At 30.2% G+C, this 16,419-nt stretch overlaps 1 protein-coding gene across 8 annotated transcripts in view; it reads right to left on the bottom strand.

The window, feature by feature from the left end:
* Positions 1 to 440: 440 nt before the first annotated feature.
* Positions 441 to 16,419, bottom strand: part of LOC143067828 (papilin-like) — a 124,618-nt gene continuing 108,639 nt past the window's right edge. For 6 of the 8 annotated variants that reach the window (XM_076241398.1, XM_076241401.1, XM_076241399.1 and 3 more), the window contains 13 exons: positions 16,047 to 16,220; positions 15,395 to 15,589; positions 14,307 to 14,522; positions 13,742 to 13,909; positions 11,738 to 11,902; positions 9,475 to 9,777; positions 8,657 to 8,827; positions 6,855 to 6,998; positions 5,593 to 5,719; positions 5,030 to 5,184; positions 3,490 to 3,762; positions 2,983 to 3,255; positions 441 to 2,699 (listed from right to left, as the gene is read on the bottom strand). In XM_076241398.1, coding sequence (XP_076097513.1) covers positions 2,563 to 2,699; positions 2,983 to 3,255; positions 3,490 to 3,762; positions 5,030 to 5,184; positions 5,593 to 5,719; positions 6,855 to 6,998; positions 8,657 to 8,827; positions 9,475 to 9,777; positions 11,738 to 11,902; positions 13,742 to 13,909; positions 14,307 to 14,522; positions 15,395 to 15,589; positions 16,047 to 16,220 — 2,501 coding nt within the window. In that variant the 3' untranslated portion in view covers positions 441 to 2,562. Of the gene's footprint in view, positions 2,700 to 2,982; positions 3,256 to 3,489; positions 3,763 to 5,029; positions 5,185 to 5,592; positions 5,720 to 6,854; positions 6,999 to 8,656; positions 8,828 to 9,474; positions 9,778 to 11,737; positions 11,903 to 12,065; positions 12,152 to 13,741; positions 13,910 to 14,306; positions 14,523 to 15,394; positions 15,590 to 16,046; positions 16,221 to 16,419 lie in introns of those variants that run through there. The other 2 variants (XM_076241400.1, XM_076241406.1) reach the window with 2 other exon arrangements.

The raw sequence follows: 16,419 nt of genomic DNA, 5'->3' as shown, positions 1-16,419 counted from the left end.
ATTTATTTTCAGGATTATTAGATTCAATGTATATATATTCACTGCTTTGTATTAAACTTTCATCATTTCTTTTACCAATTTTATGTACTGAAGTCCAAACCTGTAACTGAATCAACAACTGATGAATCAATCTATGATTGTCACTTCTTCTTTAGTAAGTGTTGAAAAAATATATGATGGGTTACTAAAAGTTAAACAATATTGTGTGGAGCTTTGTTTGCAGGGACAACAACATAATCGTCATACAGGTAAGGCAAGTGTTTGTCAATATTTGTGCCTTTAAGAATAGATGAGTGTTTTTAAATGACCAGTAGTTTTTTCCCTAACTTGTACCAATGACTTCAAATTTTTTACCCATTTGAAAAGAGTAATGATGTCTTTTTTAACCTTTTGTCGACTGTCTGGCATAATCCTCTGAAGGATTAATTATTCAACATAAATTTAGTTTTCATATTTTTTAATAGTTATAATTTCTTATGTGACTTAGACTGATGAGGGTATGTAGGGAAAGAACTGATTCATGTCTATACACTTACAATACTGATTCTAATCTTACGGTTAATAATCCAAATTATCTCAAATAGAACTATGAATCAATCTTTTTCCTACAGACATATATTTTACAAAGCCATAGAAATAAGAATGACAAATTTGAAATATACTACAATGTCAATAATAAATCTAGCACTACTTACATATTACACAGTTTTAATACATATATACCAGAAATAAAGATACAAACATAATTTGGTATTTTGATTAAAAATATACAAGCACTCTCAGAACATAACATGGCATATTACAATGCCCAGGTTTAAGTGACGAAAGCATTTGATATTCACAAGCCATGATTTTGTTCTGCTAACATTTAAGGTATAAAATACATAAACATAAATTTTCATAACATCTCTATGTAGAACTCAATCTGAACTGGGATTATTTTCTTTAGAAAAATTCTGTAGACATGATTTTACTATGGCAAAATTTATCAAGCATATCTTTTTAAGCATTTGGAAAACAATCAATATGTAAACTACATTGCAAAAAGCTATCATCTAAAATTCATTCTAAAGATAGACATTGACCTTCATAAAAACAAAATTCACAAACTATATTATGCTACAGGTCATTCAGAAAATCTGGCTTCCATGACTGTAACAACTAAGTAACACATATACTGGCATAACACTGTATTGAACACAAGTTCTCAACCTCAGAAATAATATATGAAGAAAAAAAATTATGCTGGAAAATATCAGACAATTACCCCTTCGATTTTCAAATACAAAAATAATAAAAATGCAAAGGATATTTTCCAAGAGAATACTAGAAAATCTGTACAAGCTTGACTAGTCTTTTCATTTCGAAACACAAATTATGTGGCATAGACAATACATATAGACTGTTTCAATATTGTCTTTCAAATTATAACTTGCTTAATTCAATTTAAGTTGCCTGGTAGAATTTCAGCTTGACTTCTGCATAAATTGTTTTTTTCCATAAATATATGGACAAATTTAATTCAAATCTGTATAAACTACTGGCAATCAATTAATTAAGTATTTAATAAATTCCGACAACCGTTTTGAAGAGAATATTCAACCTCTACACAAAACTTTACAACACTTGAATTTACATTATTGTAGTGGGTATAAAATATTAAAATTTAAAAATTGGTTATGCTTTAGCTATATTTTTGAGGTATACATTTTCAAAAAAATTGATAAAAAAAAGGCTTACAACCCCTGATAAGTAAACATTGAATGGATATATTCTGCAACGAGAGTATTTACTTATGGATTTCTTCTTCGACACAACTTGTACATAGAAATATTTAACAACTCTTTCTTGTATATAACTATAAAACCAATATAGACAGGTAAAAATATTAAAGCTTTCTTAAACAAATAAAGTAATTATACAACTATTTTTTTTTACAAAAAGAAAATATATGAGCATAGAGTACAATTTTATAAAATGTATGTTACAGCAAGGTGACATGGGAGGTAATCTATTGTATTTGATTGAGTTATGTCCCTTGCATTTAGTTATCTGTAGAATTGTTATGCATAAAGAAGAAAAAATACTTCCTTTCACTGTCCTATGTTTTAAATTTCTAAATAAATCAAAAGATGATTGCCAACCAATGACAAAATGTAGCATTTTATTAGATATTTTATAAGTTGTCTCAATGATTGCATCCATTACAAAGTAGGAACCATTTTTTCACAAATTTAATTTATTTTCATTATTTTTAATTCTGGTACCTAAAACATATGGAATGCAGTCTGTTGATATTGGGGTCAACAAACCATCAAGCCATTTTTGAGTGAGATTCCTTTCTGAAAGGAAAAAAACTACCTTTGTTACTTAATTATATGTAATTAAGTTCAAAAATGTTTAAAAAAATTATCAATAGATTTTTTATTCTGATTTACATCAATTTAAAAAACATCCTTTTTTTATATAAAAATCTTTAAACTGGATATCAAATTCTTCAGATCCAAGAAATGTGTAAGATTTTATTCATGCATAATAATTCTACAGTAAACTCTTTAACATTTAGCCCCTAAGTTTTGATTGGTCACAACTATAGCAACATTGCTTTGAATAATCTGTATATCCACAGAGTCCAGCTCTAACAATAAGACGACACATAGTCAGAGATGCAGAATCTTTGCATTCAGGAAGTTCCACATCTGAAAAATAAAAGCATTTTCTTTTTAATTTATTGCCTTTTCCTATATAACAAATCCATATACATTTGAGTACAATTTAAAGTAGAAGACATTTCTTTTCCAATCTATTACAATTAAATTTTTCATATCAATTTTACAGAAAAAATATTAAGAGTAATCTTACTTAATACTGATCAATTGCAGAAACTCTTAATTTTCTGTAAATTACACCTAAAAATAAATGCAAATTATATGCAAATCGAGCTGAATTTGCTGCCTATACCCATTGATAACTATAACTGACCTTTAGGAATAACTTGTATGGATTTAGAATCTTCAGATTTTTCTTCAGCATTATTGGCCACACAAGTATAACTTCCAGTATCATCTAATGTTACACTGGTAATCCGTAGGTTAGCACCATTAACTGTCATCCTACCAGTTGTAACCAGCTCTACCCCCATCTTCTCCCATCTTACTGTAGGTGGGGGAAACCCTTGTCCATCACATGTCAAATAAAGAGTATCTCCTTCTCTTATTCTTCCTTCAACAGGTTTAATTCTGGCTGATACTGACTCTGTAATTGACAGACATTTGTTGTATAATATATATTTCATAAATGAAGTTTCTGAAATAACTTTCAAAATGACAAATAAATGCATAAAACACAAACTAGTAAAAAAAATGTAGATAGCAATGTAATAAATAGATAAATTATTTTAATAACATTTCAATACTCGTGCCTGCATTTTGTGGTCATATATAAAATGACTGCATATAAAGATATATTTGATATAATGTTGTATGTTACCTTGTAAAGATAATCTAACAAGTCTCTGTACTGGTGATGATTGACCATTTCTAGCTGTACATGTGTAATCATCAATATCAGTCTGTTGAGTATCAGTTATGATTAGTGTACCATTAGGATAAACATAATATCTGCCTGTGTTAGCGACAACTTGTCCTGACTTAGTCCATGTAATAGTGGGCTGAGGACTTCCATAGGCTTGGCAGTGAAGGAAAGCATTATCTCCTGGTCTGACAACAATAGTTCCTGGGGTTGGGAAGATTGTGATGGGAACTGTAACAAGACAATTTAAAAATTAAATGTAATCACAGGCTAATTTTGGCTCTTTTATTTACTTTAGTATGCATCAGCATAGTTCTTTTTTGTATTTATCTTGTTTGACTACCTATAGTCTACTTGTCATTTACTTTAGTATGCATCAGCATAGATCTTTTTTGTATTTATCTTGTTTGACTACCTATAGTCTACTTGTCATTAATAAAAACAAATATTTAAAAGACCATGCAACCATTAACAATACTCAACTAATCGAGCCAGCATTGTTTGAAATAAACATATAAAATTTAATGAAAAGATCAATAATCATGTTTTTTTTACTTCTATTCATTATATTAAAAAGGAGCAAAGTCCATTCCAACTGCTAAAGGACAAGGTACAATAAGGCCTGTTTTTGGTCCCCCTATTTTCTCACTTTTCAAATCCTGTTTTGGAAAGCTACTTATTGTGTTGAAATATTCCCTGACGTTTGAAGTTTGCTTAGATAAACTTCAAAACCACTAATTGTAACAACTGGGTGTGGTGAGGGGGGTTAACTTTCTGTTATTATTCAAATATTGTAATTATTATTCACTTTACAGGTGTTCTGTACAACAAATTTTTAGTTTTTAAGTGCCTGCGCCTACTTGACCCAGGATTTTTTTTATTCCAATGTCATGAGAACTGCTTTTGCTGACTTAATCGCCATAATTTTCTCCCGGTCACTTAGGCACACACTGTTGAATTTTAAGAAACAATGGCAAAAAATCGTAGTTTTCCCTTCTTTTGGCGTTTTTGATGCCCTTTTAACCCCCTTATCTCACCCATTTTCTAAAATTAATGGGTTTGAAGTTCATTTACACAAACTTCTAACCTAAGGGAATATTTTAACGTGATAAGTAGCTTTCCAAAACAAAATTTGAAAAATGGGGAAATAGGGGGCCAAAAACAGGCCTTATCATACCATGTCCTTCAAAACAATAATCATAAGACATTATTTCACTGGTTCAGAATTTTACCGAGTGTTTATAAACCTACATGTTATACATATATTTTAAATACCATTCAAAATGCTGATACAATTTATTTTTCTACTCGACAACATCATCACCTGCTTTGCAATCAGCAGAAAACAGAAATTTCTATGGGCACCATTTGTGCTACCTTAATCGCACATTTATTCCTATATTGTTATGAATCACAGTTTATTGCAAAATCCAGCCCAGATTGGAATTTCAAAAGGTTTGAAAACTAAAATTACTTTTATTAATTAAATGATTTCTACCTTCTATCTGGACTCTAAACCTTCTGACAATAGCCTTATGAATTCCATCATCAACTCTACAGGCATACACGGCTGAATCGTCTTTAGTCAGTGTTGTGATTAATATAGATCCATTCTCATATACTGTGTATCTACGATCTGATGTTATCAATATTCTATAAGAAAAGACAAAACACTGTTTTATCTAACTATACACATTTGAAATTTGAAACAAACATACAAAAACTTGCCATCAGTCAAAAACATTAACATTTCAGTTTATCTTACTATAAATAGTAGTTGTCTGAATTTTTGGGGGAGTTTTTCCTTAAAATTAATGGCAATTATACAAGATAATTAGTTTAATTCTGTCAAACTGATTGGTTATGAAAATGCAAAAATTTAAAAAATGCAGAGATTTAAAAAAAAAATAAAAACCAAACAAAAAACTTAACTTTGCATTCTATTCAAATGTAGAAAAAAAAAATGTTTTATGTCAGAGGCAGAAAAGTTACACAGACTTAGCAGTGATTCCAGTGCTTATCAAACTTATTGTGTTAAAGTCAAATGTATCCAATACTTACCCATTCTTGTACCAAGAAACAGTTCCCTGAGGACCTCCACATTCTATAAATAGATTCCTATCTGGTCGCTCCACAATAACTGTTGAGTTTCCATCCACTAAATTTCCTAATTCAGTTCCAGTATATACTAAAATAAGAAACATTTAATCAGCAAAGGACTTAGTTGTAACAAAAGGAACAAATTAATCTTAGGACTTTATTTTTCTTATTTGTCAATATATAAAAAAAAATAACATTGGTATTCCTGTATTATATGTTTCAATTGAAACTCAACAATTATAATAATCAAAATAATATTTTATATTCAATTCTTTTATCTTTAATTGTATGTTCACATGATCACATGATAAACCCATTTAAACATGTCATTTACTAAACATTTACTAAACATGAACACTCCTCCTATATAAAATAAGATGCTTCAACAGAACAGGAAACTTAGAAAATAAGTAAAGATTATTGTTGTTATTTCAAACAAGGGCATATCATGAAGGGTGACTATGTTATATTCATACCATACTATTAAGATATGCTTATGATAATATCTGGAAACTCCTGTTCAGATTCATATATAGAAAGACTAAATTATAGACAGACAGACACACAGACAGATGTATTTACAAAATGACAAACTATATGCCCAAGAATATTTTTGTCTACAAGCAAAAAAAAAGCACTGGTATGCGACTTCAAGAAAAATAAAGTTATATGCAAAAGATTACAAATAAATAAAAAAAACTTTCAGCAAATAAAAAGAAATATTTCTTTTATTTACATTCTTTGCAACAAAAAAAATATAGATATGTCAGAATGACAAGAATGGCTCCAATTGCAAAAACATGCTGGTCGTTAAGCCATTTTTAGGAGTGGAAATTTTAAAAGTTCAAAGCCTGAAAATTAGTGGAATAGAACCAAATGTACACTCAATCTGTAGCTAATCATAGAAGACTCACATACTAAAAATCAACACAATATTTAAAGGCCTTTAGAATAAACCATTTGTATAGCTGTTCCTTTTAGTTGAACAAAATATTACATGTGTTGTTTCCATAATATAAATCATACAAATTTATTGGTTTATGTATACAAAGTCCTACCAAAACATTTCATTTTGGCATTAAAATTGTATTATTTCACTAAAAATCTAGACCAATCAATTAAACTCATTTGCAATCCAAGATAGCTAAATACTCCCATTCCGATTCCATCCTTATTCATTATATAATTACACATAATATGAGTACTCAGGTAATTTATGTTACCTCTGCAGTTACTGAAGTAAAAGTCATGAGCTTCAGTGATCCCATCAGGACAACATCCCCATGGTGAGTTGTCACATGGCCTCTGGGGACGGGGTCTGGAAGTTGTACGAGGTCTCAAAGTAGGACGGGCTGTAGGATATATTCCTAACAACATGCAAAGGGTTAGAGTTTAATATCAGGTGAGAAAGATGTTTGTGCTTTACTTTGAAAAGCTAGTGTATTTAAAAATGTTAACCAAATACTGTTTCATTGATAATGAATTCACAAATGTTTGTGTTTAGTTTTTTAGTTGGACTAAAATGAAAATGGAGAGGTCCTAAATTGCAATAATTAAGCTCATATTTTTTACCATTTTTCAACAATTGCAATAATAAATAAACACAAAAAATATCCGAGTTTACACTTATTCAGTAATTTACTCCAATGAAAAATTACATGATAATTGAAACATCATTGTAGAATGACATCTGCGATAACAAAAAAATAAAAGCTAATTGTATGTTATTCCAAGAGATTTAAAAGATACAAAATTTTTTACTTTTCTCATCTGACATTGAAGAACAAGTCAATCATAAAACAGTTTAAAACAAATACAATCAAACATTGCTATTAATCATTACAGACCAAAGTTATGTTTCTGTCAAGAGCAGATCTGCTGTCAATTGTTTTAAACACTTTTTAGAAACAATGTTTGAATGTCAAGAAACAAAATCCAAGGTCAATACAAGATATAATTGTACCAAGAATTTAAAAGGCATTTTTTTTCACCACTCAAAAAATAACTGGCTTACATTTAACGTGAAGACTGAACAGTATTTCAAAAGAGAATTTAAAAAGTTCTATAAGCTTGACGTCAATGTATAATAAGAAGTTGAGACAAGATCAATTCTATAAATGAGCTATCTAATAATCTTTTGATGATCATGTATCTCAGTCATGTATGTCCTTTTTACATTCATATATGACCTATCTATTAAAGTACCTTTTCCTTCTTGTTACAAATTCGTGTAATGACCACAAACAAGCTATAACTAAACATCAGAATAAAAAAACTTGAAATACACACAAGGCTAAAGGTAGAAATTGAAAACAAGAAAGCTGTTCCAAAAAATCAATAAGTGACTGAAAAGTAATTTTCAAAATAATATTTATAAATGCACTGATAATAATTTCCTGCATATATGAAAACTTGTTAATGAAAAACTGCAAACACAGCAGAATAGAATATGTCATATATTATTTCTTTTGGAACAGCTGACATGCAATGTAAATTTCGTTTTTTGTTGTTATTAGTACTTCTAACTTCAAAATGAAAACGGAGAAATGAAAATATTTGTTAAACATTCAAAGAAACTAAATATTCAGAATAACATATAAGATTGACAATTCATTCACATGCTTTCAAATAGTTTAAATTATTTAACATAGAAGTACATGCTTCAGTCAAAAATTATTTTTTCAGTTTGGATGTTCAACCCCTGCCAACTGCCCCCCCCCCCCCTCAAAGAACCCATTGATCCAAATGTTGATAAATTATAATATCTATACAAAATTTTCATCTAAGATTATTTCTCATGGCTGCTTGATATATGATGACACTTCCAAATGAACTTTACAGGGAACAAAATAAATTTTGATGTGAGGATGTGAAGATTCCATTCATCATACAGTTTAAAAAATTCCTAATTTTAATAAAAAAAATCATTTACTATCATAGAGCATGTTTGTTAATCAAAGTTCCATACCACCATACCACAATAGGAACTATAATAAGGATATACAACCATGCCTGGTGTAATTACCTTTGTTGATACACCTTTTTTCACAATCTGCCTCAGTAACAAATCGGTTGCCATTTCCCCCACAGCCTCCATACCAGAATCGTGTACAACGCTTATCTCCCCTGTTGTAGTACCAGCGTACAGTATAGTTAGTACAAGTACCTCTCTCACTATCATCTTCACATTCATCACCTATAACATATCAATTTAACAATTACTATTTTTAATTGTTGCATTTTACTGATAAGGCTGTAACTAAAATTCATATTTGATCTTCAAAAGTTTAATAACAAGAACTTTAATAGGAAGTGAATTATAAATGTGAGTAAGGGAGTAGATTTTTTTTTCAGTGAACTTTAATTTCAACCCATTTTATGAAGCAAGAAAATGAAAGTGATGACCTATTTGTCTCCTTCATTACCTGAACTTTCCTATTGTGTGTTATGTGAAACATGATATAAACTACATTGTAAGAAAAGTATAAATAAAATGCTATGTGTTTTAGTTTTATAATTTCTTACTACACTATTGTTTATAAACTTATATTACATGCACAAAGAGTATCTGCACCACTATAAATTCGTATCTTATCGAAAAAAGCAAAAGTATTTATCTTCTACCATAATTACGGGTGGTCTCAGGTGCATACACCTTATAGCTATTTGTCAACCATTACTGGACATCACAAAGTAAATTTTTGATATCATAATTGAAAGTATCTGATGACACAATGGAAAAGTGATTCTTGTATGACGTCAAAAGTTCAAGCGGGACAGATTCTCTGGTTGAGCGGCACAGTATTCCAAATAGTGATAAGGTGTATTGCCAACTTTATTTACCTGTTATAACAACATTAGTATCTATGGTAGGTACAGGTGTGGTTGTTGTTGGTCTTGGCGCTGGTGTCACAGGAATTACTTCATTAGTATAGTCATCTCTACAAACTCTCCTACAACGTGTAGAATTCTGGAATCTATTCTCATTTCCTCCGCAGCCAGAATACCAGAAAGGACGACAATCGTTGATTGTATTGTCGAAATAGTACATGACTTCTTGTCCATTACAAGTTCCATAATCCTTTAGTTGTCTACACTGTTCCGTTACAACAGGTGGCTGGATTGTAACATCGGGAGTAGTTAAGGCTGTACAAAATAAACATTTACATAAATGAATAACATTAAATGTGTGTATCCATAAAATCACAATTTTAATCCTCTTTATGATCTGAAAACCTAAGTATTAATATTAATTTCAGAGCTTTAAATGTTAATTTTTCAGAAATAATTTTATGTATTTAAATTAGTATCATAATAAGAGTATATATATATAGATGATAATGAAGTTATATCATGATAAGAGTATATATATAGAGATGATAATGAAGTTATATATCTACAGATCGAAAGAAAAGAGTAAATACAATTTATGTTGATAATGACATTTTCTCAACCTAAACTACAATAAAGCATTGGAAAGGTGATGGTAAGGCATGTGTGTTAGTTGTCTGGATTTCACATCTGTTATTATGAAGAATAGAAAAATGAGAGAAAAATAAAATTGAAAGAGAAAGAAAAAGACAATGATAAAATAAACAGGTCTAAGTTGAATTTTAAATGTAATAACAGTGCCTGGCCAAGTTTTTGCTACAAGTATTGTTTTTCTACATATTTCATATAAAAGATTAAAATGAGGTTGTTTCTAGTTGGATTTAAAGGGACATTAGCTGTCAACACTGAAATTCTCATATTTGATTTATAACATACTATATATGTATTTTTAAAAATCATAAAAATTCCAAAAGAAACAATTTACAATGCATGGACTAGTTGTAATGGATCCACATTTTGTGTGTACTTTAAACTAGACCCCATTTAATTAAATTATTTTGACGAAATTGAATCAAACCAACTGCTTATATTAAAAAATATTATTTTAAAAATGTTATATCATATAAATATATAGCAAAATATGGAAGGTGACAAATACTTGTGGACATGCACTGCAATTGTTTTGGTCACAATAATATGAATATATTAATGAATTTCATTTTTTCTGAAAAGATGATGTGTTAAATTCAATAGATAGAAATATTTTTATCACATGTCAAAGGCCTAAAATGACAAGCATTTACTTTGAAATAGTTATCTCTCAGACAGGACACTAAATGAAAATAAAAAAGATTTTATTTTAGATATCTGAAGAAAACTCTGTTAAAGCAAGGAGAGGTGACATGACTTTTGTACTAATCTAATATAACTACCTAAATGCAAAACATGGAGATGGGTCATAAACTATCTAATAGGTGTACTATTATCAAATTTTTTGGTGTAGGGACAATGAAAAAACTAAATTTTGACCATACAAGTAGAACTGATGATCTAAAAATTTGCATAAAATATGTTATTAAGCTTTTCTATTTCAGGTGACTGTTCACTTCATGCAAACTGACCACTTTTTGTTGACACCACAACTTCATCACTTGGGTCACTATATATTTCTCCATCGACGGTAAAGACCCTTAATTCGTAGACAGTACTCGGAATAACATCCAGTGTAAAATAAGAAGTGGTGGGAGGGTATACACGTTCTTGGACTTCTTTCCAATCAGAGTTATGGGCCTTTATTTGTACAATATAATGGGTAAAGTGGTGGAAGACATCAAGAGGGGCCTTCCAGGTTATATTTATGCCACCATTGTAAAACACAGCTGTGACATTTCTAGGTGTAAATGGATTTACAAAAGCAGCAGGAATCAATACATCTAAATCTGAAAAGTCTGTAAAATGACATAGAACTTTTTAAATATTTGCCATACTGTTAATGGTATTACCCCTAATACTTTAACATCCAGTAATGACAATAAGTCTTAACTAAATAATATGTCTATTTATGATTCTTAACTGATTTAAATGAAGAAAAAACCAATGAATTTTCATTTTCTTTCTAAAGGATTAAAGGTTTAAAAACATTAACAAAGGAAATGAAGGCAGAGATTGATTGGACAAAAGTTTATTATATTTGTGTATTTATCATTTCATGTAAAAATAACGTGAATCCACGGAGTGTCAAAATTTATCTAGTTACTGTAAGCAAAATACTTACCATCTCCACATTTCCTTCCACATGACTCTCTGGTCTGGAAACTATTAGCATTCCCTTCACAACCACCGTAGGTAAACTGTGTGCACCGTCCAGTTCTTAGATCATAATAAAACCGAGGGTAACTGGCCCTACATCTACCTGTTACTGGAGGTAGTCTACAAACAGCTACAAAGAGATAAATAAACATCATAATAATACCGTGGGTAACTGGCCCTACATCTACCTGTTACTGGAGGTAGTCTACAAACAGCTACAAAGAGATCAATAAACATCATAATACCGTGGGTAACTGGCCCTACATCTACCTGTTACTGGAGGTAGTCTACAAACAGCTACAAAGAGATCAATAAACATCATAATACCGTGGGTAACTGGCCCTACATCTACCTGTTACTGGAGGTAGTCTACAAACAGCTACAAAGAGATCAATTAACATGATTGTTCAACTGATATACAAAATAATTACAAGTTAGATACCTATAATAAAAAGACCATTTTTTTTAGGGCTCAGCCTATTAATTTGTCTTTTTATGTTTGAAATAAAGTCTATTGTTTTTTGTATCAAGTTTTATTTTCTTTAAAAGTACAGAGTGCTTTGCAGTACAAAATCTGACATTTTTTAGGTGTAATTTTTCAGGGAAAATCGGATAAAGACATCCAGCTTTGTTTACAGTGACTTGACTGTTAGTGTTGCTATTCACCAATTGCAACTCATTCAAAATTTTGACCCAATTGCAATTTGTTTTATTAAATCAAATTGTTCAACTGGTCAAAAATTTGAACAAACTGTTCAGCCAAAATGTGAAAGTGCAAAGTGATAAAATAAATCATACTTACAATCCTATAAGTCTGTAACTCCACTGTATTGATGTAATTCCTAAATCAGTCTATCAATCTGTATAGTTATATTACAGCCATTACCATACTAAAGGTGAACTGTTTTATTTTGAATTGCTATAAAAATGTCAAAACTAAGCTTTTATAGAGTTTTTCTTTTGAAAAGTATTCTATATTTATAAGTATCACACATTATGTGAATAAAAACATTTCATATTCAGTAAAATATGTATGAAATAACAATATGCTTCCTTGGGGAGATAACCTAAAATACTATTCTTTTGAATAAAGACTTTTTGAAACCTAAAAGCGATTATCTCCCCTTCCTACAAACACATTGCAATTTCAAATATTTTACTGAATATGAAATGTTTTTATTCACATAGTGTGTGATTCTTATAAATATAGAATACTTTTCGAAAGAAAAACTCTATAAAAGCTTAGTTTTGACATTTTTATAGCAATTCAAAATAAAACAGTTCACCTTTAGTATGGTAATGGCAATAATATAACTATACAGATTGATAGACTGATTTAGGAAATACATCAATACAGTGGAGTTACAGACTTGTAGGATTGTAAGTATGATTTATTTTATCACTTTGCACTTTCACATTTCGGCTGAACAGTTTGTTCAAATTTTTGACCAGTTGAACAATTTGATTTAATAAAACAAATTGCAATTGGGGCAAAATTTTGAATGAGTTGCAATTGGTGAACAGCAACACTAACAGTCAAGTCACTGTAATGCAAATTCCACTTTGTATTGTATTCACTGTCTGAACACTTAAACCAAACATCACAAATAAACTCTTAAGAACACTCAAGTTATGCAGTGGACAGAGTTCAAAGAAAAGAATTCATTTCCTTGATTTTACCTTTTGATGATTTAAGTCCAAATTAAACTATGCCATAATTTGAGTCATTCAAAAGCAGATTTACTTTTCTGTTAACCTCCCATTTATGTTCCTGAGGAGAAATCTAAACAATTATCCTAGCTAATGATAATGACATAAACCAACTTATATGTAAAAATTGAGAATGGAAATGTGAAATAGATCAAAGAGACAACAACCCGACCAAAGAATACATAACAGCCGCCAATGAGTCATCAGACATTGAAACAGATTGAACATAAACAAGAATAAAAACTAAGTTTAGTTGTACCTTCTCTGCTACAAGATGATTCACACACGTCTCTACTTGTAAAACGATTTTTGTTGCCACCACAACCTCCAAAAACAAATTCTTTACACACACCATCTAAATGATCATAATACCAGGCTGGGAAAGAATTCTCACAATCTCCACTCTCTTTGGGTAAATGGCAATAGGCTGGAATATATATTTTTATAAATTGTATATTTATGAATAAAACAAAAACAGATTACACTTTCATATTTCTTATGCTTTTATCTGTCACTGGACTTATAAAGATGAAATTCAAATACGTAACACCACTAGACAATGTCATCAAAGGGGTTTTCATAATTTTGCTGGGATTCTCATTTTCTATCTTCAAATAAAAAAACACATTCTTTTAACAATGAAAACTTTTCACTTTTTAAAATATAGCCCATTGAATTTTCCAATTATTTGCACACTAATAACAGTATAACATAACTAAACAAAATTGAAATATTTCCATAAAAAAATTGTCACACATAATCAATAACAATTTGATCATGTTAATTCTTTCCAAAAAGTATTGAATACATCCTAAAAAACTTACAACTATCAACAGTTACATCAGGATCTACAACAGTTACTTCTCCTGAACCTTCATTATTACAGAAACTATCACACTCGTCTTCAGAATCAAATCTGTTAGGGTTTCCATCACAACCTCCGTAGTAAAACCTCTCACATCTTACTGTTGTACTGTTGTAAAACCATTTAATATCTTGTCCTGTACATCGGCCTGCCTCTGGTTTTAAGGCACATATATCTAAAGAATTGAGTAAAAACATTTTCCATGAAAAACTTTCATGAGATAAATATTATTTAAGTTTGATTTCCCCAATAAATTCAAATTTAATTTCTGTTTTTCTAGCTTTGAACCTATAGTCATACCCTTTTATTCAAATAGCTGAACATTCAAAAACACAAATAAATCTAAATTTAATATTTCAATCAAAAGCCTTTTTTTATCTTACAGTATTTTACATTTGAAAGCAGAATTATGAAATGATCTGTGAAAGCTATTTATAATAATATTCATTATGACCCAATAATTTGTTCTTGCATGCATTTACAGTAAAATAAAATATCAAGACCAATAGACCACTTTCGAGTCCATCTGTCACCAGAAAAAACTCATCAATTAGGCGCGCCTTTGTGGCGTCATTTACCAGACAGAGGGGATCGCCTGTACCCCTGAATTATAAACGTTCATCAAGCGTCTTAGTGATCATAATTGTGCAGGATAAACTAGAAATAATGTTTGTTTTGTAAGTACTTAATCACAATTCCCTAATGACAGCAGTGCTGATTGTCAATTATGAGAATTTAGTTTGCCGAATAAATCATGTAATATAGTATTATAGTTTTCCAACCACTCGCTCAACATTGGAAAGGAAGTGACGATGCCCCTAAACACACGAATGATGTTCACTAAAACCAGAGTTTTTGACGGAAATGCATCGAACTTGAAAGTTGTCTATTAAAGTTCTTTTTTTCAAGCATATACATTTTGAATTTTATAAATTTTACAAAACATTTTTTAAAATCATCCAAATAACTAACTGAATCCAATAACAAGTATGCACTAGATAAATTTAAATATCCATGCTAAAAAAACTATATGTCAAATAATCTTACTATCATAAGTTTTAGGATCTGTTACTCCAGGAGCACATTTTCCCCTGCAGGCTTCCAGTGTCTCAAAGTTGTTCGAGTTCCCGTTGCAACCCCCATAAATAAACTCCTCACAGTCTCCAGTCTGAGCAGAATATCTATATCTCTTGATGTAAGCTTGACACGATATCAAAGGTTCTTCATACGGCTGACATACTCCTGAAAGACAATTATAAGGTGCACAATTGTATTATATGGTTCAGTTTCTGACAAAATTTCATTAAATTCTTATAAGGTGCCTAGGAGCAAATATAAATGTAAACTGTAGTGTATTGTAATGACTAATTACCCAAGTAAACCATGAGAACAATTGGATAAAGAAATGAAATAGGAAGTGTATAAGTACAGCATGGAATTAAGATTCTGAGAACAAGCCTTTCAGGAGAAGTATATTTAAAATCGGGACAGAAAGATGAACAAACAGACAGAATTACTTCCTACCATCGACATAAAAAAACAGGGGGCATAATAAACATATGATTTAAAGCTTACCAAGCCGAACTACTAGTCAAAACTAAAATTAATTGACGGAATGCAAATTTTTACTCGATTAAAATCAGATTTATCATTGCACTAAGGGAAATAGGTATAAACGAATACTTATTTAATGACTTACGCTGCCTGCTACACATGGATTCACATTCTTGTTGAGTTTCGTAATTATTTTGATTTCCTTCACATCCTCCATATGTAAACTGGCTACATTGACCAGCAGTATGATCATAAAACCAGCGAGGAATTGAGGCTCTGCAACGACCAGTTTCTCTTGGCAGTGTGCAAACATCTGTGGCTAAAATCATTGATCAAGAATATAACAATGGATAGAATATAATGAGTGGAGACTAGGTATATAATTTTAATCAAAAGTGTGATATTAGTACCTACATGTTTAACAAAGTGAAATTTGTCATCTATTGTTATCAGTAAATACACACTAAATAAGTTTGAATAAATAATATAATGAGTTCCTTTTACAGTTCAAACTGCAT

This window comes from Mytilus galloprovincialis, chromosome 3 (assembly GCF_965363235.1).
Source record: "Mytilus galloprovincialis chromosome 3, xbMytGall1.hap1.1, whole genome shotgun sequence".
Taxonomy (NCBI): Eukaryota; Metazoa; Mollusca; class Bivalvia; order Mytilida; family Mytilidae; genus Mytilus; species Mytilus galloprovincialis.
The sequence above is the reverse complement of the archived record's forward strand: the minus strand, read 5'-3'. Positions and strand labels throughout refer to the sequence as shown.